At 52.2% G+C, this 27,373-nt stretch overlaps 6 protein-coding genes; 4 read left to right on the plus strand and 2 right to left on the minus strand.

The window, feature by feature from the left end:
• The first annotated feature begins 753 nt into the window (after nt 1–753).
• On the plus strand, nt 754–1,407 carry CHC_T00005338001 (hypothetical protein). The gene has a single exon (XM_005716977.1). It carries the CDS (start codon nt 754–756, stop codon nt 1,405–1,407), a length of 654 nt encoding a protein of 217 aa, XP_005717034.1.
• Nucleotides 1,408–12,527: 11,120 nt separating this feature from the next.
• On the plus strand, nt 12,528–12,791 carry CHC_T00005339001 (hypothetical protein). Its single transcript, XM_005716978.1, has one exon. The coding sequence runs from the start codon at nt 12,528–12,530 to the stop codon at nt 12,789–12,791; it is 264 nt and encodes an 87-aa protein (XP_005717035.1).
• Nucleotides 12,792–13,192: 401 nt separating this feature from the next.
• CHC_T00005340001 (hypothetical protein) lies at nt 13,193–16,725 on the minus strand. XM_005716979.1 is given in 2 exon segments: nt 13,193–13,329; nt 13,330–16,725. The coding sequence occupies 1 exon segment, from the start codon at nt 16,723–16,725 to the stop codon at nt 13,330–13,332; it is 3,396 nt and encodes a 1,131-aa protein (XP_005717036.1). The 3' UTR covers nt 13,193–13,329.
• Nucleotides 16,726–24,039: 7,314 nt separating this feature from the next.
• CHC_T00005341001 (hypothetical protein) lies at nt 24,040–25,284 on the plus strand. Its single transcript, XM_005716980.1, has 3 exons — nt 24,040–24,074; nt 24,279–24,984; nt 25,153–25,284. Exons 1-3 carry the CDS (start codon nt 24,040–24,042, stop codon nt 25,282–25,284), a joined length of 873 nt encoding a protein of 290 aa, XP_005717037.1.
• A 175-nt stretch (nt 25,285–25,459) lies between these two features.
• On the plus strand, nt 25,460–26,263 carry CHC_T00005342001 (hypothetical protein). Its single transcript, XM_005716981.1, has one exon. It carries the CDS (start codon nt 25,460–25,462, stop codon nt 26,261–26,263), a length of 804 nt encoding a protein of 267 aa, XP_005717038.1.
• Nucleotides 26,264–26,469: 206 nt separating this feature from the next.
• CHC_T00005343001 (hypothetical protein) lies at nt 26,470–27,300 on the minus strand. The gene has a single exon (XM_005716982.1). The coding sequence runs from the start codon at nt 27,298–27,300 to the stop codon at nt 26,470–26,472; it is 831 nt and encodes a 276-aa protein (XP_005717039.1).
• Nucleotides 27,301–27,373: the final 73 nt, after the last annotated feature.

Genomic DNA, 27,373 nt, shown 5'->3' on the forward strand with positions numbered 1-27,373 from the left:
CCCCCAACTCCTCGTACGAGGAGTTCAGTCGACGCGACCTCGGAGGTGGGGAGTCGGGAGTCGGGGAGTCCCCGACGCGGTCCGTCGGAGGTGGGACTGGGCCATAAGGATGGATCCGGACTCTCGGTTCTTGCCGCGCTCAACCGGAGCAGCACACCGGTTCCGCAACGCCGTTGAACGGCGTTTGGCTATTCTGAAGCCCATCGGTGTCCGATACCGATGAACTGGCGCTTTGACATGGCGTACTAGCGTTTCGAGCGCGAGGAGCGATACATCGCTCGACTTCGGCAACTCCATCATGCCGAAGTCCTCCGCCGTCATGCGGAAGTGGATTCAGGGCTACTTGTGCATGAGCACCCCCTGGTCTTGCCAAGTCGGAACGAGACTCCGTAGGCGAAGAACGTCACAGTGGTTGACCGGCAAATGGACATGCCGCTCACCGACCGGACGTTCGAGCGCAAGATGCGCCACAAGCACTCCCTGCTTGTCCCGACACATTGTAGGGAGGTTACTGCTTTGAACCGTAATTGTCTTGGAAGCAAGTATGTCAACCCTTCACACTGGTGGGCTGACGTCGAGGTCTCTTACGGGGATAGGACCGAAATGCCTCGGGCTGTGAAGTATCTGGGAAGCCGCCTGATGGCGGATCCCCTGGCTCTCGAGTGGAAACTTGTTCGCACCGAGTGGGCGGCCCTCATGGCTGCCAACGTGTTGTATCAAGCGCGTGCCGGGTATATTCTCCAGATCTCTCCCATGCTACAGGAGAATATTCGTCTCTTGGGTGTTGGAAATATAATTCCCCACGCGCCGGACGACGCCGCGGACCTCGCTGCGGTTCTGCACGAGGTATGCGTAATTCGCTGGAATCGCTTCGCTGCTGAGAACCGGCAGCTCCCTCAGGAAACAGGGAGGTTCACCCCTGGGTCTGAGGGCGGGAAATGGGTTGAGTTCGACCCCATGAGGTGGTGTACGAATCTCGATGATGACATGTATATCGAGATGGCGGACGATGATCGTCCCCTCGAGTCACTCGTAATGGGGACTCGCGTCTATGGGACGACGAATCATTTAGCTCAAATGAACTTGCCGCACGGACAACCGCGGGGAATCCGAGCCGTCTACGGCTCGGATTACTCCGCTCCTCGTCTTGGGAGGAGGAGTGGCGCGGTGTTGGGGAGCTTGACGTCCCAACGCCGCGGGGTTGCGAACGACGTTCTCGCCGCTCTCGTCTTGGAACGAGAAGGCTTGACAGCACTGCTCCGTGACAACGGGGTTCGCGGCAGGCCGACGATTATTGCTGTCCTCGATTTACTCCAGGGTCGATTGGAGAGCCCGCCGTCGCCCGTTCAAAGCGATGCGGGGCCAGCCGAAGCGGCTACCGACGGCTCCATAATGCGCGCTGAGTGAGCGCTGCAAGGATCGTTCATCTCGAGGTTCGTAGGGTAGTAGACGATCGTCAATAAAGGAACCTCAAGATTAATTCGTCGCCATATTTCCCTCGGTCGGAAATGCAGTGGACCTTCCCCCTTCCAAGATTGGCGTGCGTGCTGCCCTTCACTGAGGAGCGGGTTCCTCGGACACCGGTAAGGGGTCAAGTCCCTTGCGACGTCGAAAGCGGTTTATCACACCAATTGGTAGGTGTGATGGTGGTTTCCACGTGGCCGCCTCGGGAGGGTACCCCTCCCATCGAACGAGATACTTGTCCTGTTTGTCGTCATGCTCATGGAGTTTGTCGATGACGTACTCGTCATCGGAGGTGTCGGCCTTCTTGCCGCCGACCTCCGTTTGTGGGGTCGACGGTCTCTGACTCGGGTCATCATTCAGCCGAGCCTGCGCGGTTGGTATCGGTGCGTCTTCGGCTGTAGTCGCGTTCCGATAAGCCTGCTTCTCGCGGGAGCTCGCATTCCCGACAGCGCGGAGCACACGTGTGCTTCCGGGTGGATCTCTGCTTTGACCATCGACGTCAGCATTGTCGTCATCATCGGTCGTGACCATGTCCTCGTCTGTCGGGCGAGGGACAAGAGCCGGGTCTTGTTGATCGGGATCCCTGTCCGGCATTGGAGCCGGTACAATGCGATCATACGACACTGTGTCTCGGTCGCCAACTCGTAAGATGACGACAGTGCGATCGTTTGGCTTTACTGCCAACACTTCGAATGGTCCAATGGCCTTGGGGCGAAGTTTGTGGTCGTTCTCCCCCGGCCGGGGAGCTTCGCGTCTGAAACAGACGCCACCACCTGCCTTGAGGTGATAATTGACTGGCCTTACATGACGGTCAAAGTTCGCCTTGTAGCGGGCTTGCGCTTTCCGTAGGCGCTCACTTGCCGTGGTCATCAGTGCCCGTAACCTCGTCGTAAAGCGAAGACGAGCTTGCCATGGTGGTAAGCTTCCGTGGTCCACGGACTCGACATTTTCAATGCAGAAGCTTGGCGGAGGTCGACTCAATACGAGATCATAGGGATTCATCCCTATCGCACGGTGCACGGTACAGTTGTAACCAAATGTCACATCTGACGAGAACGTGTCCTAATCCTTTCCCTCCTCCGTGCAAAGCGACCGGAGGGCAGAAAGGATTGTGCGATTAAATCGCTCCACCTGACCATTGGTTTGGGAGTGGTATGCCGAGGTGTAAGCATTACGAACGCCCATTATCGAGCATACGTTTTGGAAGAATTTTCCAGGGAACTGGCCCCCTCAATGTGATAGGAGGTAAGCAGGATTCCGTGTGGGAAGACCCATTTCTCGCAAAAGGCACGCGCCACCGTGAGGCCTGTCACGTTTGCGAGGGGCGCGGTCTGCGTCATCTTACTGTAGCGGTCAGACAAGACCAGCAAGTACCGATTTCCTCGGCTGGTTCTCGGCAATGGGCCGAGAATGTCGATGGCGACGTACTCCAACGGTATCGTTGCCGGGAAGAGTTTCATGAACGACGCATGGAGTCGCAACTTCACGCGTCCTTCGCGCACGGGGCACAATGCCTAACACAGTTGTAGACATCGACGCTCATCGACGGCCAATAAAAGGTCCGTTGAGGCGCACTATACATACGCGAACCTCCCGGGTGACCTGCCGTTCGGGAGTAATGTGCCAAATGAAGCACTTTATCATGCAGGCTCTCGGGCAGGTACATCTGCCGTGTGTGGTCGCGTGATGAGACGCGGACGAGGACTCCTATATCATTGAACTCGTAGGGTGTTTGTGGTCCGTGGTCGAGCCGTGCTCGAATGCGTTGGCAAAAAGCGTCGTCCGCCTGTGCCCGGACGAGTTCCTCATAGGAGAGCGGGGATAGAGGGTCGGTACGTTCAACGGCGAGCACCTCCCCCCGGTTGACGAGTCTCTCGTTGAACAGGTCCTCGTCATCGACAATGTTCTCGTCGATGTGACAGCGTGGGTCGCTACCCGACCATGGGTCTACAGTTACCCGGTCGTCTTCGGATTTCACACAAAATCAGGGAATCTCCTCGTCCGTCGGGCCTTGCGTTTCGCCCGTAGTCTCCACACGGGACACAGCGTCCGCAACCGTGTTCTTCGCTCCCTTTTTGTACTCGAAGGAAAAAGTCGAATTCGGAGAGGCAAAGTCTCCACCTGGCCAATCGGCCAGTTGTGTCGGACGCCCCAAGAAGCCACTTGAGAGCTTGGTGGTCGGTGTACACTTGGAAATGAACGCACTGTACTGCTTTTCATCGAAGGAAGGCAGGTCGAACCCCTGTCTTTTGCATAGAAGCGCGTTTAGCGGCGCCGCAATTCGTGCGAAGTTTGGCACGAAACGTCGGTACACGTTACACAGCCCCAAGAAAGACCGGAGCTGTGTCTGGTTGCGTGGGTCTTTGAATCCAGCGATGGCCTCGGTGTTCTTAGTCGCCACATGCAACTTACCTGGACGAATATTATGTCCCAGGTAGTCCACCGTTTGGAGGAAGAAATTACATTTCTTAAGTTTCAGGGATAACCCCGCGTCCCGCAAAACGGTTAGTACCTCCTTCACGTGTTGGAGGTGCTCCTCCAGGGAACTAGAGTAGACTATCACATCGTCTAGATATACCAGGCAGCTACGCTACCTGTACCCTGTGAGGAGGATATCCAGAGTTCGTTGGAACGTGGCAGGGGCGTTGCAAAGCCCGAAAGGCATCCGGCAAAACTGGTAACAACCAGCATGACACGTGAATTCCGTTTTATGCCGATCTTGGTCGGCTACTCGTATCTGCCAGTATCCACTGTTGCAATCCAACGTAGTGAAGAACTTGGTTTCGCCAAATGAGTCGAGACACTCGTCCATTCGTGGTAACAGATATGTGTCTTTTACCGTCAGGGCGTTGAGACTACGATAATCGGCACAAAATCGGAGGGAACCGTCCGATATCGGTACCAGTACTACCGGGCTCGCCCACTCTGAGCATACTGGTTCCATGACCCCTGCCTTCAGCATCTTGTCCACTTCGGACTGCTGAATTTCGCGCGACTTCGGGCCTGCGCGATACGGTTGACAATGTACCGGTCGCGTGCCTACTTGAAGGTCGATACGATGCTTTGTCACCGTAACTGTCCCGAGCTCTCCGTTCCATATGGGTGAGAACGGCTTGAGCATCTGTTGGAAATTCTTCTGCATGGCAGAAGACAAGTGACCAAAGTCTACTTCATCCTCAGAAGGTGGAAGTTCGGCTTGCTTGGTGCCTTGATGCACGTCGCGGGGTGAATCTGCGAAAGACAGCGCAGCCCCCAGCCCCGCCTCCTCTTCGTTTCGAGGGGGGTTTTCGGAGTTGTTCTCGTTCGGGCCGGACAGCTCGACCGCGTAGACTGTCGTGGGTAACGGCATAGGCGTACCCAAGATCTGGTTCTTGACCAGAGTTTGCGGGGTTGTCGCGAAGTTTGCCACCCGTATGACAAACGGTCGCTTAGCGTGGACATCGCAGATGCCATTGCTAAGGGCTACTAGCTGTTTCTTGTACAGCTGATTGCGGCACTCGGGGATATGAGTGCCCGATACGTTGGTCACTGCGGATTGGGGAGGAAGCACAATGCGCTGTGCTACGCGTATCACGTTGTCCTGTGATGGTGGTGGAGGTACCGCGAGGGGCTCGTTCGTCCGAACCATTGTGGAGCGAACAAAGGCAGCTCGACGCTTGATGGCCAGCTCCGTGCCGTCGTCGAGCACGACGACACGCCTTCTGATCCAGATGGACTCGGTGTGCGTGTCAATGAACGTACATCCGAGAATCGCGCCCACTCCCAGATGGCGGCAAACCACGAAGGGTTGAAGGGTCGTGAACGATCCAATCCGGATCGTAAGGGAAACAATCCCCAGAGTCGTTAGGCGATGCTTCGAGGCATTCGCTAAGTTAACGACTTGTCGATTACGGTCAAGCTCCGCAATCGTGCTGGCAGGCAGCATGTCGGCACAGATGAGGTTTGGTCCTGCACCCGTGTCGAAGACGGTTAGCATCGCGACACAGTGGGACTGTGTGGAGCCTATGGAGGCCTCGACCTTGTAGTTGTACTTCGACAGTACGCATACGGGGTCGGCGAGGTACGTTTCCACGGTCGTCCGTGGAGGTAGCCCATAAGGCCTGGTTTTGATGGATCTTACCGGGGGCGATGATTGCGGCTCCGGTTTACAGGGGCGATCTGGCGGCTCAGCAGGGGGACGGTTCTGAATCAGATCGCCACGGGTCAGTTTAACGACGCAGTGCTGTCGTCAACCCCTACGTTGGGGGGATTCACCTTCGAAAGATGAATTTCCGAGGTGGCGGGTGTGGGTCCACCTGCGAAGGTAACGCCCTCCTCCGGCGTGCACTGTGCCTTCTCTTCCGCCATAGTCGCGGTCTTTCTCTGCAGGGCAAAGAGAGGCGGCGACCAACGCGTCGAAGGAACTCGGGCTGGGTCGGGTTGAGCTTTGCGAAATTGGCCTCCACCAAGTGGTAGAAATTCCGGTCGGAAGCGGGAGAGACTTCTCTCGCTAAGTGGCGACAGTTGGGGTTCTTATGCCCCAGGGCATAACACTCGTAGCATGTCCGAGGGGCGGTCAGGGGATACTTGCCATCCCGGCTGTTGATTCAACGGCGGCTTAGCGAACGAAGCGAGACGCGGGTTATCCATCCAGACAATCGCGTTAACCTCCTCAGGAACCATGAGGTGTGTCCCGGAAGGGACAATTGTTGACGACGAAGCATGTACGACGTCGTTTTGCAGCAGCTCCGCGGAGAGCGCAGATCCTGTCGGGGTTTGCAACGGGGGGCTCGGGTATCCCTGGTGCCCTTCCACATTGAGTATGTGGTTGACGTCGTCGCGTCCCCGGCCGCGACTGGGCAGCCGGTCGATGCGGTCACGCTTCGTCCTACCGTCCAGAAGGGCGCGGTGGGAGTCGCCCACTGCGGCTGCTTGCTTGACGCAATCGAGAAAGGTTCGCGGATGAGATGACTCGCGCTGCTTTTGCGCAAGAAGGGGCTTGATGGCAGGATTCAAACCCCTTACGAAGCGGGTGATGAGTTCCGTTTCGGAGAAAAAGCCGCCACATTCACGCGCGCGCTTTCGTAGGCGCCGCGCGAACGGGACCTCGGTCTCGTTGTCTTGCTAGACGGTCGCACAGAGTTTCTGTATAGCCTGCTCGATGTATAGATCCTTCGCATATGAACGAAGTAAGAAATGAATGGATCCTGGGTAAGTTTCGAACTCGCCGAGGCCGTCATCACCAAGCTCTTGATGCGCTTGGAACGCGTCCCTCGCGTCACCTTCCAGGAAATATGGAAGTGCCAGGAGGGCCGCTGCCTCCGAGATGCGATTTATATCGCATTGGTGCTTGAACATCGTCAAAAAGTCGATGATCTTGAGCGGATTCGAGCCGTCGAATCTCTTATCCTGGAGTGTGCGTCCCAGGCGACGGACGTTGAATCCTGTCTCTGCCGTCACGTACTTGTCGCAATGTGACGAGGTATTGAGGAGGCGATACCTTCTGCAGAAGGTATATTTCCAGCCTTCCGACACGTCGTGTCGTACATGTACGACACGACGTTGTAGTATAACTACAAAAGAATTAGATTAGAAATTGGATCCGGCTTTGTAAGGCACGAACCTTTCAGACAGCCAGTACCACACGTGTACGGGGGGCACGCGCCCCCACGTGTACTATACGTGTACGACACGTATACAGTAAGCCCCGTCGGCTGACGATGCCGACTACAGTAGTGCGGCATAGTACAGTACGTACTGTACTAAGTTACGATAGACTAATTTTACATTAAATAACGGAGCGGACCGGCGGCGGCGAAGGGAGACAAGCACGGACTTGTCCACGACCTACCGCCTAGGTCTGACTTCCAGCTTATCCTAAGGAAGCTTCCGTTAGCTACCTTAAGGCGAGACCGAGCGCGGGTAGATGACGCCCGAGCACGCGAGAGAGCCTAGATCCACCTCCGCCCGTCAGCGTTGGAACGTAACCCAGCGCTGCTCCGGGGCGTCGAGGCGTAGATCGGCCCGCGCGTGCGCGCGTCCTCCCCCCGATCCCGCTCTACCACGCTACCTGGGCCCGTGCTCCGGTTTCGTTAGCTGGTCCGACTTCCCCCGTCTTCTGGTACGTACGGGTCTTCCAGGACTAAGCATACACCCCTATCCGTTTAGGGGTGTTTATGCTACAGACGTGTCGGAAGGCCGGATTGGCAGGTTGAATTTCCTTCAATCCTCTCTGCTTCGGTCCCTTCCTCGGGGCTTGACGAGCGACATCGTCGAACTCCGTGTCATATGGGTCGGAGTCGGATGACTGGCGGCGCCACTCGTCGCCTTGGCGACGCACACGCGTCAGGGTATCCTCCGAGGATGACAGAACTGCGGTCCTGGAAGTTCGGCGATGGCGAGTCCCGCGAGGGACTCTCTTCTTCTTCGCAGCACGATCCGCTGTCGCGGCGAAGACTAACCCGTCATACTTGTGTTTTAGGCCCTCAACGGTGAGCTTCTGCTCATCAGCTCGTTTCTCGAGTCTCTGAACTTCAGATTCCAGCTTACGACAGTAAGTCGGAAGATTCGTTGTCACACGTACCCCGTTCGCTTCGGCTACGCCGGGGTCGGAGTAAATGCGTCCCTCAGCCTGTTGAAGGCGAGAAATGAGAGCATCCTCACGCAAGACGACGAATCGCGTGAGCTGGTCCCGGAGCGGCTCTTCGAGCAGCTCCCTCTGGGACTGGACTTCGATTGCCACGAAGTTTCTTATCTCAGTCCCGAGGGGGACGTCCAAAACGTTGGGCTCCCTGCTGTCAAGGGGGCTGGGTGCCGGCACTCCATCACGCAGGGTGCCTACTCCAGGGGGAGCTACTGTCTTCCCCCGGTTGGAGACATTCCCTAAGGCGGGGGAGACTGTTGGGACACACCAACTTCCCGCGTTTTTGCTCTCGTCTGCTGTTTTGGCAGCAGCGAGGTATGAGATCAGCCCTTCTCTAAAAGCCGTGAGCATCTCTCCAAGGTCAGTAGAATATCATCGCAGTTCACTGAACGCATGTTCTCGATAACATGCGTTCAGTGAACTGCGATGCTCCTGCACCTGGAGCTTCTGCCGTGACGGCAGTGTCTCGTTGAACGAGACTTGGACCATCACCGAGGATGACAGGTGGGTTGCCTGCTGGCCCAAAGGCTGCGGCAATCGCCAGAGAAGGTCTGACGGCGCCCGAGGGAGCGGCGGCTCCAGTTCGGCTGGAGCCTTTCCCTCGCGTGCTCGGAGGCATCTTCGAGTGCGATGCCGAGTTGAAGACGTTGACGAACCCTAAAGTGCGGTTCTAGGTCGGGAGACCAATGCGGTACCGCCAATCTTCCGGAATAGATCGGGGTACAGACCCCTGCCCGTCGACCCCAGTCTCTCCTGGGAGACCAGTCCCGTCGAGGGACAACGCAGTGTGAACTACAACAGCGTAGACCGGGGGCGCTGTGGTAGAGGAGGTAGAGATAGAAAGAGGAATAGAATAGGAATAGTCGTAAGGATAGCGAACCGATAGAAACATTGAAGGAATTAGGAAACGCGAACGAGGTTGGTAACATACACCCAAGATCGGACGGGACCAAACTAAGGAAGGCAACCTGGCGAGGAGGCGTACCAGAGGCTAATCGTGGTAGCTCCAGAGGTCCAAGGCTTCCGGGTAATGCTTACTTTACGAGGGGGAAGCTGGCACCGGCTGGTGGGGTAAAGAACCGCCGGTGACACTGTACTATAATTACTGTATGACTAATGTAAGGAGGGCTTACAGCCTCCACTCTAACATTGGATCAGTAAAACGGTTGGATCCAGAATCAGATCCACGACTGCCACCTGCACACATGTGACACCCCGACACGATTCCATATCCATTGTACCACACATGGTGCCACAAATCCCGCCGCAGAATCTGTCGTCATGAGTTTGATGCCGTCTTAATAGCACATCATGCAGATCCCGATCTGCACCTCTTGCCAGGTAGCGCTTGCGCTGAGTGCGGTTGCATACATCCTTTGCTTGGCGGAACACCACACTCACACAAAATAAAAAGACGCTCTGCGTCGATTTTGTGATCGGTCATGAGCCGTTCAAGCTTTGGAAAGTGTTTGGCAAGCACTTGGGCGTTGCGAGCCGCAACGCGAGGGGCCTCCAGGCTGGTTTCGAAAAGGAACGCGAGGTCTTGTGCCGAGCGCGAATGCTACGAGGCCGACCGTCACGAAAGAACGAGAACCCGACGGGGTCCAGCACAAAATTGACAACAATGGAAACAGTGTCTGCCACATGAGAATATGTCAATTCCGTTTCCGGCTCGGAAATTGTTCTGAAAAGAGATAATATTATCCGATTTTCTCCCTCACGAAGCACGGGGGACGACCGACTGGCTGATGAATTTTTTAATGAGGCTTGGAGGGTGTAATATGCAATCCCATTTCACTTTGTCGCTTTTTATTGCCAATTGCACCATCTGTAATGATAATCATGACATCTGGGTGTCGAGCGAGTGTCTTGCGTGTTAGCAGTAGTGTAACGGGATGCATGCTGGCTTGAAGTGCAGTTCAGCTAAGATCAGGCACAGAGAGGGGATCTGAAGAGGGTTGGTATCTCTTCAGAGACTAAGGTGCAGTCTGCTCATTTATCGCCGGCTTTTAGCCAGTCTGCAGGTGTTCTGGCCAGATTCCGTTATACTATCTAGATGTACACTGCTTTGCTGCTTGGAATGGAGAGATTGTTTGTTAAATCTATCTGCACGTTTTCGAGATAGACGGCTCTTGCTTAGGACGCATGACGGATTCCGGCTTGTTCAGGACGAAGAAGTCTTTGTTTGTTTTAACATTATGAGGCAAAGTAGAATGGTGGAACAATTAGGACGCTGACCGAAAATTAGGGCAAACCTCTTTAGAAGGTGCAAGCCACGTGAGATCCATCGCCTGCAATTTATGCAATATGATTGGGAGCTTCCTGATTTTGAATAAAACATTTAGATTCGGGCATCTGAGTTGGTTTTCTGATTATCTGTGGTTTTACAGTAGTCAAACAAATCATTTGATTATTTGGTTTTCATTTAATATCCCAGAAATGGTTCGGCCTGTGCTTTTCAGGGGTGATTACTCAGAGGTGACCGGCCGTTCTTGAGACGACCGTCGTATCTCGCATTTATCGTCTATGTCGGTCGCTGACCTACTGTACACGGGATTTCGAGCTTTTCTTGCTTCGGCTGGAATGGCAGCACCGTTCCATGTGAACAATTTCAATGCTCTCTGCACTGCTTTGAGGAGCCATTAATTAATGACGCAAGGCTGCGTTTGTTTCTATTGGGAGGTATGCTTTTATTCTGTGCCTCTCAAAAAAATAGCCATCATTACATGTCACGAACCACAAGCACCGCAGGTACAGTATTGGAACTTTGTGTGTGATCGGGAAATCACCAACTCGTTGAATGCCCTTCTGCAAAACGCAGTCGTCGTATATTACCCATAGCCTTGTCCAGAGCATGCATATTTACGCATGCATGCATAAATATATTCACTGTATCTGCAGCCGTGATGAGTGATGATTCCTCTGGACCTTGAAGCGAGACCACATTCAAAACACAAAACAACGCACAACTGCCACCTTTTGTACATGTGCCGACTTCAAATTATTTTCGGAGGTTTAATTCTACCGTCACAGGCAATCGCCATGCATACAGAAAACATGAGGTTACAACAGCAACCAGACAGCAGCAACTACGGACAACAGGGCTTTACTGTATGATGTCACTCTACGAACTTCTACTCCTACATTGGGATTGAACAAGAAAAATATACAGCTGTGCAGTAATGTAGGAGTGGGAGTGATAGCGAACGGAAACTTAGAATCACCACAACGCCATAGGACTGTACACAATGAGAGGGCCTCCTAATGCTTCAAACCGGGCACTTCGTGGTAGAGCGTGATGGCTCCGGTCTTTTTTGTTACCAACATGCCTGCTACCCCGTTGCCAAAGTGCGTTGGCAGATTACCTCCAAATGGTGTTTCAGACGCTTTCCGACGCATTGGGATTGGTGGAGGAAAATTTTATTCATTAGCACAACGCTCTCGGGACCCAAAGAGAGTTGCTAAATGCTCCCACAGAATGGAAAATGACAATCTAAGACAGGCTATCCCTCCCTGGGATGGGCTTTGCGGGTATGACAATATATGTATGGTTGCTCGCTCGATTTATCCCTTTCTCTCGCGTATTTTCTGACTAACAACAAGTTCTCTTGAACCAGACTTGAGTTGAGGCGCGGGTAACAAGGCCTTTCGCGACACCTGGACGATATCTACTCATTGCTATTCGAAACCCACTTTAGTGGCCCAACAGCTCGAATCGTTGCTATGCGGTCCCTCAGATGATGATGCCTAAAGCTAGTCATTGCGAAGGACAAGGTCCCATTGTCTATATGAACCGTAGGAACATGTTCTGCGCGTTACACCATGATTACGACTTCCCACATTGCACAAGTTCGCACGAGCCATCTCCATCCATCTACTCTAGTTCGGTCTTTCTCATCGACAAAAGATTGTTAGTCTCCTCCACTTAGAACTCCAAGGCCCCCACTATCATTCTGTCACGATGGACGTCGTCCAACTGAAAGAGAAAAGGGAAGCTCAAGAAGTTGCCGAATCTGAATTTCAGCAGGTGAAGAGAAGGAAATTAGAAACCGAAAGAAACAGTTGGAAGCCCATGCCCAGCGGCTCAAAAGAAGTGAAGCAGAAAGAGCGAGGGGCGGCAAACAGAGCGTCCGCAGCGGCCAGTAGAGCAAAGATGCTCTGTTTTAACAAGGAACTCGGGGTGCGCATCGACAAGTTGGAGCGACAACGGAATGAGGCGACATTGCAAGCACAACGAATCTCGCGAAGAAACAGCACGCTGACCAAGGAGTTATCCATGATGAAACAACTTCTAACAGACATCTGGCAAATGAAGGAGCATAAGACTTGCTCGTATCTTATGGATTCAAATGCCTTGTTCCTATTGCAACCCTCACATGACAACACTGAGGGCGTCTCATCATACTCTGAGGACAGTTCTAGACACGTTGAGGCAGCACGCATGTACGACTATAAGGCCTCTCCTGCACAAGAATCGATAATTCGTCATTCTGAGTCTTCATCAGCAAAGGCCATCCCAAGCTCACACCCTGATGCCAGGCAACGAAGCCCGAGATCTGTTGTCTTAAAGACTCCACCTTCTCCACTGGTGCCACGATCGTCCCCAGTTCGCAACTCGATGTCGGTTAGAAGCCTTGTGCATCCTTCAAATTCAGATGGCATTCTTCATGGTGATACACGAGCTTTTGGATGCTTGCCTCCTTAAACCTCAAAATTCGCACACTATTAATGCAGCACACAGATATTGAATCACCGTAAAGCAGGGTATATCCATACATTTTCTAGGAATAAAGTTTCTCACGAACGAATGGGAACCTCTTTTTCATACAAACTGCGTTGGGTGTTACCCGGTGTGGTTCTCTCAAGAAAGGAAGGAGTGAAATACATTCCTTTTCACGCACCAATATCCTCTAGAGAAGTATCTTACCATCAGGCATGCATCCCAATTTCTAAACGCGTAGTCACGAGACGAATGAATTTCATAGGCCACTGGGCCTTCTCTCTTTGCTTGTACTTCTCTGAATTTTGAAGCATTTGCCACGTCCACAATTACGATGGGGACGCGAACGCCCCTCGTGAGAAGTGGAATAACGACTGTTGCTGATGTGCACTTAATAGCGCAGTGGTGTTTACTGTACAAATTACACGACGACTTACTATACTTGAGCTTTCGTCCAGGACAATCACCATCATGGCAGTCGGCCACATGCATGTTTGCCCAAAATCCGACGGTTATTGACAATTTATCGATTCTTCCATGACTGCCTTCTCAAAAACAAGCGCAGTCTTGTACGCGGCTGGTTTTTTGACTCGGCGAGTTCCGGTGTAGGCACAGTTTCCGCGAGCTGGCTCTCATCCTGGTTCGACGAATTATTAATGACTCGTTTGGCTTCGGCAATATAGGTGCGCAATTGAGCGTCAGCCTGCCATCGATTCTGTAACTGATTAAGTATATGTGAGACGATCTCTACATGTCCTCCGAAAGATAAACCGCGAAGCCCCCTCAATATTGCATGCAAGAAGAGTAGCGCCTCGGCGGCAATCCTTCTATCCATTGAAAATCGTTCTAGTATTGTTCTTGTTACCTCGAAAATTTTCGCCATTTGTAGTGCGCCACAGACGTCTTGACCAAGGGATGACATGCTCCTGAAGCATTCAAAACCAGCAACCATCAATGCGGCGTCAGAAAGATTAGTCTCACCAGCACTTCGCTGCGCACAAGCTCCGACTCCTTGCACGATCTCCTCTCCTGCATAGCTCGAAAGGAATACACTTCTTGCAAGGGGTTGCTTGACGGAAGGAACTACTGCCAAGGCAGACACAACGTCGCAGGCCACTTTTAGCTTTTGACTGGCATCAACCCCCTCACGTATTCTGACTATCAGCGGGTACAGAATTGTCATGCTTCCTGTGGTTGATAAAATCTTGCTCTGACCAGCCGGATGTCTCGTGAAAGAGAAAAGTATTCCGAGTACATGTCGATCGATTCGTTCGTCTTTAAATATGTCACAGCACTCAAGTACTTTTCGCACTGCCTCATGCTCAGCGAGTATTTCCACGCCCGATGCAGACTGCGCTATAAGGCCGATCACCTCCAGGCCTGCCGATGCCACAGGCACATCCCGACCAAACGATTTTGAGCCTCGAGCCAACACACGGAGAGCACAATCTGCTCCTCCAAGATTAAGAAGAATAGAGCACAATACGGGAGACACGCGACACAATATGTTAATTGCACAGGCCGCGTTTTGAACGACAGGTAGATTTGCGGGATGCCATTGTATTGAATTGAGCACGATTTCGCAAGATCCCGTAGTCCTCAGCTCACTCTCTGCCTTGACACTTTGACAAGCAGCCATGCGGTATACTATGAGGCAAGCCGTTTTGCACAGTCGACTATCCGTACTGCCATAGCGAGAAACGATACCTGTGACACGACGCATAGCGCGGCGCTCTGTGATATACTCGCAGTTGTCCTTGTCGTTTTCAAGCAGCACACAGAGGGCCTCTAAGATTCGTGTGGCATTGTAGGGATGTCGTTCGTTCTCTTCTAATGCCTTGCAAAGAGCTGCGCAATCATTGTTCATCACTTGTGTTTTGAAAGCGTAGTTGAGACTTCGAACTGAGTCCGGGACCGTTAAATCAGTGCTCACGCTTGATTCGACTTGCCGCTGGAACTCATCTCTTTGCTCTATAGGTCTCGCTATGTCTGTTTGTCCGCCAAGAGTATCTTCTCGTTCTTCAACTGAGGCATCCAAGACTGTTTCAGAAGGAACGATCTGAAGGTCGTTAAACGCTTCGCTGGTATCAATTGAGCTCTGAATGAGAGTTGGAACAGAATGGGAATGATGTTCGTATGTGCCAATTGCGCTGGGGTCTGTAGCGGAGACTTGATTTGTCGATGCTTCCTGTACTGATTCCTTTGGGAGAGCGATGGCGCTGCTATCAAGAGACAAGGCAGCCAAATCAGGGGGAAATGCAGACGCAATTTTCTGGTCGTGAAACCCGGAAGAGTGCCCACCGCCCGCGGAGCGCGCTGCAATTTGCGGTTGTTGCATGCTAGCTTGGCCTTCATCGTACATGACGGGTTGATGAGTGGACGACCGCCGCCCTCCGGCCGCTTCAACTGCTTGAGATGCCCCCATAGCAGCTGCGCCGTTCCGGGCGGAGGCTGGCCACGGCTTCAACGCGTGGGTCGCAGGACGCTTAGCAATGAGTGCAATAGCGTTGTTATCCCGTTTACGACTGTGCTCCGGCGGCTTTTTTTGGACATGTCCTTTTGTTAAATATTTTGTTGTCTTTGAGTCCATTTGTGGTCCTTTCTGGATGCTCACGTGTTCGCGAATCGTTGGGGCTGACTTGCTGCCGCGCTCGGCCTCGCTACCTTCGTCCGGCGCGCTCCGACGTTCAGAGACGGGCGAAGTTGGTGATGGGAAATCTACCCCATCCGTTGTTTCCGGACTTCCTTCCGTCACAGCTGCATCCCCTTGTGCGCCACTAGAACGGGCCGTGACTGAGAGCAACGCGTCCCCCATCGTGGTATCAATGCTGTGCGTATATCCCTGCTCTTCTCGCAGGCTGAGAAGTTTCTCTGCGACTTGCTGCGACGACGGCCTCGTGTGATGGTTTTGTACCCAGCTTTGCTCTACGACAGCCCGTAAGCCCGGGATACGCTCGGGTCTATTCGGCCATACCGGCCGCTGTCCTTGATTACAGACGGCAACATAAATGCCCCACTCGGATAAATCATTCCATGGGACCGTCCCTGTCTCAAGTTCATAGAGTAACATCGCCAGCGCATAGACATCCGCTTTTTCTGCGACGTTGCGATCCCTCAGAGCCCTTGATCCACACCACGCCTCCGGAGACAGGAATGCAGGTGTTCCCCGGGCGTCCGGCTCAAGAAACCAGGCACCCTCACCACCATCTTCGACACGGCCGGGGGCAGAAAATCGTGAGCTGACTGATTCATCGTTATCCTCGTCATCCGAGGAATCAGTCACCTGCGAACTGAAAGATCTCGACAACTGGAAGCCTACAAGCTTGATGTTGACAGTCTCCGGTGCAACGGGCGCACTAGCTGACAGCGGTTGTGAGAAGAGAACGCTTGCAGATTTGAGATCGCCGTGTGTGAAGCCAAGTCTGTGGAGTTCTGCGAGGGTTATGGCGACATTATGAGCGATGCGAAGCGAAGACGCTGGATCAAGTGTACCATGTTTTCTAAAAGCGTCTTGTAAGCTACCGCCCCACATTCGTTCCGTCGCGAAAAGCTTTGTGTCGGATGTCGGGGGAGCTACGCCGAAAAACGCAGCAACACCCCCCACATTCCGCAAGGCAGCATAGCGACGTGCTTCTCGTTGAAATTGACGCTCAGCGACAGCTCCGTGCCTCGATGGTGCTTCTTGGAGTGAACGAGTACTGGAAGAGAGATCCGGTGGTTGATCGAGAATTTTCGCGGCGACCGGGCAGGCGGAGTCCAACATGGCTGCGTACACAATGCCACAGGTGCCGCGTGCAAGCTCCTGAGGCGTACCGTCAGGGTTCAAGGAGAGGGAAATGCGGGAGGGGTCGAGGTAAGGAGGACGGTTGGGTCGAGGGGAAAGCGGCAATGTCGTAGTTGTTGCCGAGGCGAACGCCATTGGTAGGCACGGTAGGGATCGCCAGAGCGGAATAGATACAGTGGAGCGGAGTGGTGCTGGTTGTACCTGCAGGGAATGAGACAGATGTCGGAAGCGCGAGAGGATGTTTGACCGGCAAGGAGGGGGAATGGAGGAGGCGGAGAAATTCAGGGAGAGGGACACGGAGGAAAGGTTAGAAGCGGCGCTGGCAAGGCGGTAGGGGGTGCGGTGAGGTAGCCAAGTGTACCCCTCGTGAGGGAGTGTCTCACGAATGATAGTAGTACGTTATGCTACGGTATGTGGAATTATGAGCGCTTGCCTGTAAAACAGCAACACTGTAGAATTATAGCGCTTGCTTCGACCATGAGCTCACCGCAATGAGAGTAATGACTGCTTCTCATACGGTGACCGCTTCGGCCACTGGCGTGGGGCGCCGGTCGTCGCCGGCAACGATAAACGGCATTGAGGTGGCGATCTGTTTCTTCCTGGCGCACGGGTGAAAATGGGGGCGCGATTGCATGCGGCCAGGTTTCGACTTCATTGCACACGTGCCGCGGGGGGGGCGTGCTCGGTGACGCGTTGGAGAAAATGCGGGCGTACCAACACGACTGAACAAGCTGGAGAGTGCCTCGCGGCTCGCGGCTCCGCCAGTCATACCTAATCAAGTTTGAGCCCCTTCGCGTCTCGATTCGGACCAACCAGTCCCTCCTCGCTCCCGGGCGGTGAATCATATCGGCGCCCTCTCTCGCCTTCATTTATGTATGCCTCGGTGTTGCGCTGCGAGCAGCAGGGACGCCAGCCATGCTTGACACCTCTTTCTCCAGCCGCCTCGGCCCCGCTCCGTATATTCCACCTCCCGGCCTCCATTCTCGTGTTCCAACGGCATCTATACTACAGTAAACCACACACCGCTTTGCTCGTCAGCTACTGCTGTCACTGTCGCACCGCCGTCCACAGTAGCTTCCTTCCCAGAGAAGCGGGACCCTCCTCTGATGCTCAGTACTACAGTGGCGTAGCCAAAAGTTGCGCAAGGCACAGAAACTCACTCTGCGCCAAGCCTCTACTCGCGCGAAGAACGATCAAACACGCCCATTGCTGTATGCAGGTGCCCATAGGACATACGGAGAACTTCACTGAAATCGCGCTGTTGTACATCGTGACGCTTGGTTCCAAGTGGAACGGTGGTACCAACGGTACCGTATTTACACGTCCAAAACCTCCATACAAATGATACATATTCAATCTCAGTTTTTTAATTCGCAACTAGTTTGCGACCATCGGCACAGTTAACCGACCTATTACTTTGCTTCTTCTTTAGCATTTCAATACAGCGGTCAGAACGGACCTACTCGACATGCAGGACTCTGCGATACTAGATTTTTGTTTCTGATGTGTGTGCGTTTCTGTACAGCGAGCATACCCTAGTAGTCCCGAGTCTCGTTCTTTTCGGAGAAAATAGTCGACTCGTGGCCAGCCTTTTGGACGACAGCCTCCTACTTGTTCTCCCCGCCCGACATGCATTCAGCTCACTGTTCTCCTGCACCATGCGCCTGCACCATGCGAATTCGCCTCTTCTCCCGGGCCTACAGTTCTCAATGTTATAATTTCAGTAGCCCCCCTCTGCAATAAAATGTGTGCACGAAGGGGTTGTCGTCTCTGTCGACAGATGCCACAAAGTCGTGCTTCTCGTTGCTTTGCTTCTTGATATCTGGAATGTATTTGTGACAGGTACAGTGTAGAGGTTTACTGTACAATACATGTATGAACTAATTAATATTATTAACCAATGGTTTTGTCAACTGCGATAGCAACAAGTGAATTTAAACGTGGCTTCACTATTCGGAGACTGGTAAAGGGGCTCGGCATTTCCACGAGTCTCAGCAGAACGGCTGCCGAGTCATTTGGCCTGGAAGAGTGAAGAGTGAAAAGTTAATTTGCACGTAGAATTCAAGAGGTACCCTTGGTACTCTCGAGTACATGATACAATAGCCAAGCCCCTAATGTTGCTGTCAACAGTACAGCACTCTCAAATTCACCACCTTCTCAATATATTAAAGCAACGCTCGAAGGGTTCATCTCTTAACTTAAGAGTAAGGTAAGGCCGTCCTGGTCGTCCCGCACAACCCGCCCACATGGATGTAGAGCTCACCAATGATACCTTTCCAGAGTTTTCTTCAAGTCCACGTTTGGGCTTTCATTCATTCCCAAGCAAGTCCACGTTTGGGCTTGCTTGGGAATGAATGAAAGGAACGACTGATGACGTGGGGTATTCACTTTTTGACAGAAAAGCGGAAATGCCATACTGTCAACGAACAGAATACATAATCCACAGACAATCGGGCAACTCGCAGAATCTATACCGTACTTCTGCGGACCGTTGGCGTGATTGCCAAGGGCACCATTCCATCTTGCAGCCCAAAGAACAGCAGAGCATGTCAATTGTCAATGGCACTGAGGACAAGCCTTGTCTTTCTTCACAAGCCTTGTCGGACAAGACAAGTCTTGTGAAGAAACTCCATGAGCCTACCCTCGTCGGACAATCCAACTTTGAAGCTCTTGCGTTGCCTGCGTCATTTCAGAAACATCCGTTCGTCTTGACTACCCTTCGAAGGGCAAGTTCCAACCATCGCAGTCTCATCATGAGACTCCATCATGAGACTCCGCGTTGCTTCTGCCGTTTTAACTTGGGCCGCAGAAGCTACCCTTGAAGGGTACCACTTGACTGATTGGGCTGGGCTGTGCAGTCTGCATTGCGGCAAACGAGAAGCACTGTTTTATGTGTGCTGTAATTCAGCCCCGGGGCCGTTCCACTTCTCCGACAAATGAAATATGTTCTCCTTGCTTCCAGCTACCCAAGGGTACCCTCCGAAGGGTAGAGCGCAAATTTTGCACATTTGCAAAACTACTTTCCCCTTTCGCCATTGGACGCGAAGCCTCGTTTGACAAGATTGCCGTGGGCCGGCAAATTGCGGTATATACCATCGTTCGCAATTGTCCGTGTAGGGTACACCAACTGTAACTTTGAATACCTGTACCGTACTTGTCGAAGGCCTATAGGAAATGTGCAACTCCTCTCCTGCCCCAACCAACGAGGAAAGAACGGGACTATGGGTCCCATCTTGAGTTTGCCCATCTTGTCGCACAGTCACCGTTATGGGACAATAAAATCCATGCTTCAGCGACATGGATAGTCTGCGCCAAAAATGTACTAGGCAGTACATTTTCTGTCAACAGCCTGTGTTAGCAAATTCTCGCGAGATGTCGCGGCGGTGCTGCAACTTGCGCGCCCCCATCCAACGGTTCAAACTTTGAACCGTACGGTATGCTCTCCTGCTCATGGACACCGTCAGGTCACGACTTTCACCACAAACCCTCGTCGCAGCCCGCCGGGCCTGCTCATTATCCGCAGGGACGTCGCATCTGGTTGTCCGAAAAATATGTCCTCGCAGATCAGCGAATGCCTTACTTTGACACACATCCAGGAAATTGTAATCCAAGGTGCTGTGCGCTACCCTTCGAAGGGTATTATACAAATTATACCGAACGGTACCGGTACAGTACCCTTCGAAGGGTACCTGCGCTTGGTTCTGGTTGTGGTAAAAGGGAGTGCCCCCTGGCCAGAAGACAGGCGGAGTGGGATGTGTACCGTAGTATGTACTGTAGCGATATCGAACAGAGCTGTAACGAAAGGAACGTACGGGAAGATCGTAGAAAGGATGAGCGTTAGCGATATCCAACACTGGTCACCTGGAATTCGCACAGATAATATTTCGTGCTGAACGCTACGATTCCTTTCACGGTCTGCAGGCTGCGAAGGTCTAGTCCGGAAGGGAGCCCTTGTATTAATGTACACGCACAATTCAAGTCAGCTGCCGTCTCCCCACATCATTATTGCCAGAAAATGCAATTTGGGTCTGGAGTAAACGTATGGCGTGTGCAGATGTGTCCAGTGCACACATCTGCACACGCCATGGCCATGGAACGCGACTGCGTGTGCACACTGTGCACACGCAGTCGCGTTCCAGTCCAACGTCGTACGCCACGTGCCTAAAGTTAGCTTCTGTCACTGTCCAGGATCATAAACTGGCCGCTTCGCTGACAAATTAACATGGCATTCATTCAGATGGGGATCGCACTAGAACCAAAATGCAGTTTCTAAAAGCCTGCCAGCTTCATTCGCGGAAGGTCAAGTCCAGCCGTACAGCCTGTACTGCCGTCGTTACAAAAAAAGTTGCGTGTGTTCAGTGCCCAAAGATTTGCTGTTGTCTTGTAAATGGGTGACGGTGGAAGTGTAATTTTGTCTTTCGGAGCTAAGCTGTGCCACTGCAAACTTGGACGATCAATGTCGTGATCGGGCTACTGCTTCGCACACTGCATTGTTCTTATAGAACAACCACAGGCCGCACACTGTCACTAATGTAAGATGACGCTTTTGACATGACTACTCTTTCATCGTTTTTCGCTCGGCATTGGAAAATAGAGATTGGACTGACCATGCCAGGCACCCCCCGTAATACTGTAGAAAGGACACTTGCCGCCATTCTGGGCCTGTTCACGAAGGACGTTTGGGGAAGGTGAGTGATAACCAACCCCTGCTATGAGTATGTAACAGTAGTGCCCTTCACATACGAAATAGTACACGATTTCCAGGATATTTTTCGTACCTCTCTGCCAACAGCGTTCATATCAGTCTATCACATCAGTCAGAAAAAAGAAAGAAGAGATGAGCAACTCAGCAGCAGGTATTGAGTACAGCCGCTAAGAACAAGCGCAAGACGAGAAGTCCACTGTACGGGAAAGTCTTTGTCGATCCTAGAGGCGATGTGGATACCTACGCCGCTCTCGCGTTTGTAAGTATGCGCGAAAACGCAATTTGTCGGCTGCTTCCAGGTGCATTCTCAATCGAATAAAAAACTTCTTCCTAGGGGAAATCAGGTACTTTATAGTACCGTACATGTTGAGCCAGGAAACGCAGTTTTGGCTATCGCTCGAGGGGAAGTGTTAGAATTGAAGAGCTACGGCTCCGAGCCAGATGCCTTTGAGCGAACTGAACTGCTCTTCCATTTGCCACAAAGCTATTACAATTGAAAGGAGGATAGGTATCAAGTTCGCCGTAGGGTTACCATTCTGTGCGTAAGAGAGCTGTGCACGGCTCGGTGTCGTTGACCTCGGACGAGTTTCCCTTCCCTCCCCATTATTCATTCTGCGAGGGCCGCATGGGGTTACTGCGCCACTGATTGAAAAAAAGGTTCTCCAGCGTTGTTGCAAATTTCGAAAACACAATGGATCGTGAAGTTCTTCAATCACACAATTAAGAACCTTCTCTTCGGAGGCTATTTTCTGTCTATGAGTAACAAGACGTATGCTCGCTGCTTCCACCACATCGATCTCAAGCACGTAGTCCTCCTTCGCTGTCTTTGCCCAGACGCAGATCCTTTGAAACGAACACAAAATACCCTTCAATGGCTATTTCCTTCTACCCGTAAGGTGTCCGGGAGAGCACCGCCTTTATCTATCCATTTGTTCTCTACCGTATAAGCCCCGAGTCCGCTAAAAGCGTCGCTACGAGTGGGTAACCCTTTGCTCGTACTGTGTTGCAAGTGCACCCGCAAGGGTCGCCCGCTCACTGCCCTCATGTGTAGGGAGCAAGGGCTAGACATCGCGCATCAGCAAGGTAATAATTCCGCCTTGGCGGCTGGGCAGTTGAGAAACCAACATTATGCGTCACCGATTTTGACTAGGAGCTACATGTGTTACCCTACCTGCCTTCGTAATCATTCCGCACATGTGACGTTTAAACAATTGTTCGTGCCACGGGAACGCTAGCCTAACCTTTGCAGCGGGCTCTTCTAGTTTTTGTATACTTGAGACGCTTCGTACTCGTGGAACTAGGGTCAGCATGAATTGCCCCCGTGACCAAGGCGGCTTCTCCTCTCAATACTCGCATCACTTCACGTCTCTGTAGTATGGAAAGCTTGTGATCTTGACGAATTTAAACGCTGAAATGTTCCGCACGAAGTTACAGTAACCCTTAGTAAGCCCATAAGTTTTATGTGTACAGGTACGCACCATTAGGGGACTATGCAATAAAAACTACAGGCGGCATCACTTTGGCAATAGGTCGCCATTGGTGTAGTAGTGCAGCAGCCCTGTCGCCCATGCTAGAAATACAGGCTGCATCTTTTCTGCTCACATGCCAACTCTGCGCTTCTCAAATAAATAAAGTTGTTGTAGACACGGGGGACACGAAAAGAGCCTCGTAGTTAGCTACCGCACAGGGACGTTATACACTAGCCTCCCTGAAACAAAATGCCCAACCGATTTCGTGCTCATAAGTTCGCACTTCCAAGCGCCCCATATACCTACCTGTAATAGATTTATTATTCTAAGCTATAGGGGGGGGGGGGGGGTCGCGATATAGTGCTACCCTGTGTCAGTGGGCCGAAAACGGCACTATATCGAACCAGGCACTGTTAGACAATGAGATTTACGGCTTTTTTGCAACCTCTTCCTTGCATCACTGCTCAGAAAGACCGCTCGCAGGACGCCATCACTCATGCTTTGTATCTTCACTACAGACTCAAGTCTAATCAAACATTTCTGTTAGTAGTAGTTGCCGAGCCGTTGCAATGACTTCCTCCTTTTTCGCAGCCATAAATGCCAGCCTACACTTTTGCAGATGTCCAATTGCATCATCGACCCGGCTTTTTTTCGCCATAGTCTCTATTCGAGTTGGCAACTGCATAATATCTTTCCGCGGCGGCAGCGGCTCTCGGGCAGTACCCCATGTCCATCCAACTGCCTCCCTGGAGACCCTTCGTTTTTGGCTCAAAATTCGTGCCACCCGCAGAAGGGTAGCACTATATCGGAGCTGGCACTAACAAATATGGCACTATATCGCGACCCCCCCCTGTATTCCTTTTTATATATATTCATGCAACGAATAGGAGATTGTTATACTGACCGTTATAAGGAAATGGATGAAATCGCTGGGAATCGCACTTGTCGAAATACGGCTGTGAAAACAGTTAGAGGCTAAAGCTTAGATATGCCGACATGAGTTCGATAGCACCCATCCTCGCAGTCTTGGGACTGCCCTATATCCGAGCGTCCTAGCGCAATCGAGCTAATACTGTAGAAAAATGCCGTGGTCTGGAAACGCTTTGACTACCACTACAAGCGGTTTAGAGCTAATGCCGTTTCAAGAACATGCGCAACCTGAAAATGAAAATTTTATGACATGCCGGCATGTGTAATACGTGTCACCACACCTACCAGGAGTGCTCTGTACACGACGTCAGGTGTGAGCGCAAAGGTCGATCTCCCACCCACCCTATGTCAAGTGCTCACTCCGTCGTAGCACCGCTTTCGTCCGCAACGCTTCCTTGTCTCAACCATCATCGAATCCTTGCATGGTGGACTAACACTGGAGAGTTGGGCGAGTATTTCTCAGCTCAATCACACTACTCACTCTTTTTGCCCCCCCATTTTGCCATTCCGCCTCCCACTTTCATCGCTATCACAATTGACACCCGGTCTTTGCAGTCCTTGTAGCAACCTCCTCCCTCCCAAAGACTGCTCGCCATGAGCTCTGCTTTTATGCTGGCCATTCCGGCATGCGTCCAGCCCACATATGCCCCCCTGTCCCCTCTTTTCAGCCGCCCCCACCGTAGAAGGGCACCGCCATCTTCGCGATCGCTCCGCGCATGTGTGGAGCGGCCTCCCGGTCAAGGGTCCTCATCCTCAGCGCTCCTAGAGCCGCATCTCCCGGATTCACGTCCCGCACGCGGCTATGAGGACGTTTTGGATTGCGTTCTCAAGGTTTTTTGTACTCATTGCGAACCGAACTACGAGTTACCCTGGGCCATGACATCGCAGCGACAATCAACTTCTTCGGCCTTCGTCATTCAGGGACGTCGCATTCTGACAAACGCACACTCCGTCGAACATTACACTTCAGTCGCAGTAAAAAAACGATACAGTGACACAAAGTACCCAGCAAAAGTTGTCGCCATCGGCAATGAGTGCGATATAGCTCAATTGCACGTTGAAAGCGAGGAATTCTGGGAAGATTTAGAAGATCAAGTCGGCATGAATGATACAAAACGTGCCTTCCTTCAACCCGGCCCTTTGCCGCAGCTCCAAGATTCAGTTCTTGTTATAGGCTATCCAAGCCCCGGGAATCAAATCAGCGTGACAGCCGGTGTCTCCAGCCGTGTCGAAATGCAAAACTATGTGCATGGCCAAGGAGACCTACTTGCAGTACAAATTGACGCGGCGGTAAGTCTATCCGTTTCCATAGTACTTGATTTTTCAATGAGTTATTGTTTGGCTTTCATACTAATGCCTTTCTATTTCCTTTGGGGACCATTTTGGATGTTTGCGAATATCATGTTTCATGTTTCCGTCTTGTTTGTGCCTGTGATGGTACTAATTTGCTTCAACCAGATTAATCCAGGAAACAGTGGCGGTCCGGTGATAAATGAAAACCATGAGGTTGTAGGTGCGTGTCCCAAATCTTTCGAACCGTCGAAACGCGATGGCTCGGTCGCGTCAAGTGTACATAATCATCCTGACTGACACGCGATGGGTTTTGTTCGGCTATTCAGGAATTGCTTTTCAAAGCGTGGACCCCTCTCAAGCTGATTCCGTGGGCTACTTCATTCCATACTGCGTAGTGCAGCATTTTCTCGACGACATAGCCTGTCACGGTCAGTATACGGGGTTCCCATTTTGCGGATTTCGCTGGCAAAGAATGGAAAACCATCATTTGAGGAGGTCTCTTGGAATGGCCAAGGATCAGTCTGGCATTTTGGTCAAGTGGGTTGCGGAGACTTGCGATGCTAATCGGGTGTTACAAAAGGGAGATATTGTGACTCATGTGGATGGAATCTCCGTTTCGAACGCTGGGACAGTCCCATTTCGCTCTGGGGAACGCATCAGTTTGAATTTTATGGTCACCAGCAAATTTACGAGTGATTCTCTTGGAGTCACATTTTACAGGAATGGGAAACGGCGAAAAGGATCTTATCGACTGTCTGGGATGGGGCACCATCGGCTTGTGAAGGTGCATGATGCGCAACACCTCTTCCGTCGCCAACCTGAATATTTACTCTGCGGTGGATTGCTCTTCCAAGTGCTGAGCGAACCGTTCTTGAGAACCGTCTATGGGCAAAACTGGGAACTAGAAGCCCCCGTCCGATTGATAGAGGAGTACCACCGCGGTGTCTGCACGAAAGAGGGTCGGTCGGAAGTTGTCGTCCTTGCTGAAATTCTTGCTGCACGCACTACATCTGGGTATGAAGAGGAGGAAGGGAATGATGCGGCTATTCTGAAGCATCTGAATGGGGAATCTGTTCACAGCCTGGTACATTTGGCGCATCTCATTGACGCTTGTTCCGATTCGATGGAGTTTTTGCGATTTACGCTCGATGATGATACGCTTATTGTAATTGATAGAAAGGCGGCTGAAGAAGATGAGCAAGACATGCTCGCAATGCACTGCATTCCTGCAACGCGCTCCATCGGCAAAGAACAAACGAAGACCTCTAAACCATAAACGCTGTACGCAAATTGGGCAGGCATACGATGCGGAAGCTGCCACACTACGGTAAAAGGACAAAAACGCTCCGAACTGCGCGCATGTGCTCATTCCAAGCGAGCCTACGACGCTGAGCAAGGCCGTTTTGGCTGGTTAGTTTTTGCGTTGAAGTTGCGGTCGGGGGAATTGGTCCGCCTTAGTCGACCAACAGATTTCTCATCTGACTATGATCGTGTGATTACGTCAATTAGCATTCCCTCCTCAAGTTCGAGAGTGTCTGGGGTGTCGCTTTCCTCAACTTGTTCACCATCAAACTGCATGACGGCGTTTGGCAGATTCAAGTCAAATTTTTTGCAGAATGGTCCAAGCATTTTCAGCACAGGATCTGACCTACGTATTCTCATCTTGATCTGGTTTTGACCGGAACGGACCTTGAGTTGCACAGGCGCGGCAGTTTGAGCTGCCTTCAGCCTTGCTTCCTCGGCTTGCTTGCGCACTCTCTCAGACTCCTGCCGTTGCTTTTCCTGACAGCGGCTGCGCTCCACGCGCTCTGATTGTTCCTTAGCGAGCCTCTGAACATCTGCGGCAATCTTTTCTTCATTTGCTTGCGTGGCCAGCACGGCGCGCGCCTGAGCAAGTGAGGCGGCGACTGACTTGTCGTGCGCGTCCATATTGGTTTCATCGTTATGAGACTCGACGACGACCACTTCATCGCTCTCCTCACCCGAAGATATATCAAAAACGGAGCGGTTCTTCTGCTTGGTACCATGCGCCGCGTTTTTCGCGGTGGCCTGCTTTTGTGACGCGGTGGTGTTGGCGGAGGTGCGTGCGCGTTTAGATGGCCTGCCTCTGCGCCTGGGTTTGGTGAATGCGTCGAGATTGAGAGCGATGTCGTCGTCGTCGTCATCGTCGTCGTCAGCGTCCAGGTCGGTGACTTGGGGAGCGGTGGCGAAGGCTGAGGAATACATGGAAATGGGCTTGGGGATGCCGCCCTGCATGAAGATGTCCTCGTCGTCGCTGGAGCTGTTGTTTTCACATGTCATCTCGTTCTTCATGGCGTCGTATGTAGTGATGGGACGAGGGGAAGTGGCTTGTATGAAGATGTAGCTTAGAATCTGAAATCTGAGG

Source organism: Chondrus crispus, genomic scaffold, assembly GCF_000350225.1.
Source record: "Chondrus crispus Stackhouse genomic scaffold, scaffold_286, whole genome shotgun sequence".
In the NCBI taxonomy this organism is placed as follows: Eukaryota; Rhodophyta; class Florideophyceae; order Gigartinales; family Gigartinaceae; genus Chondrus; species Chondrus crispus.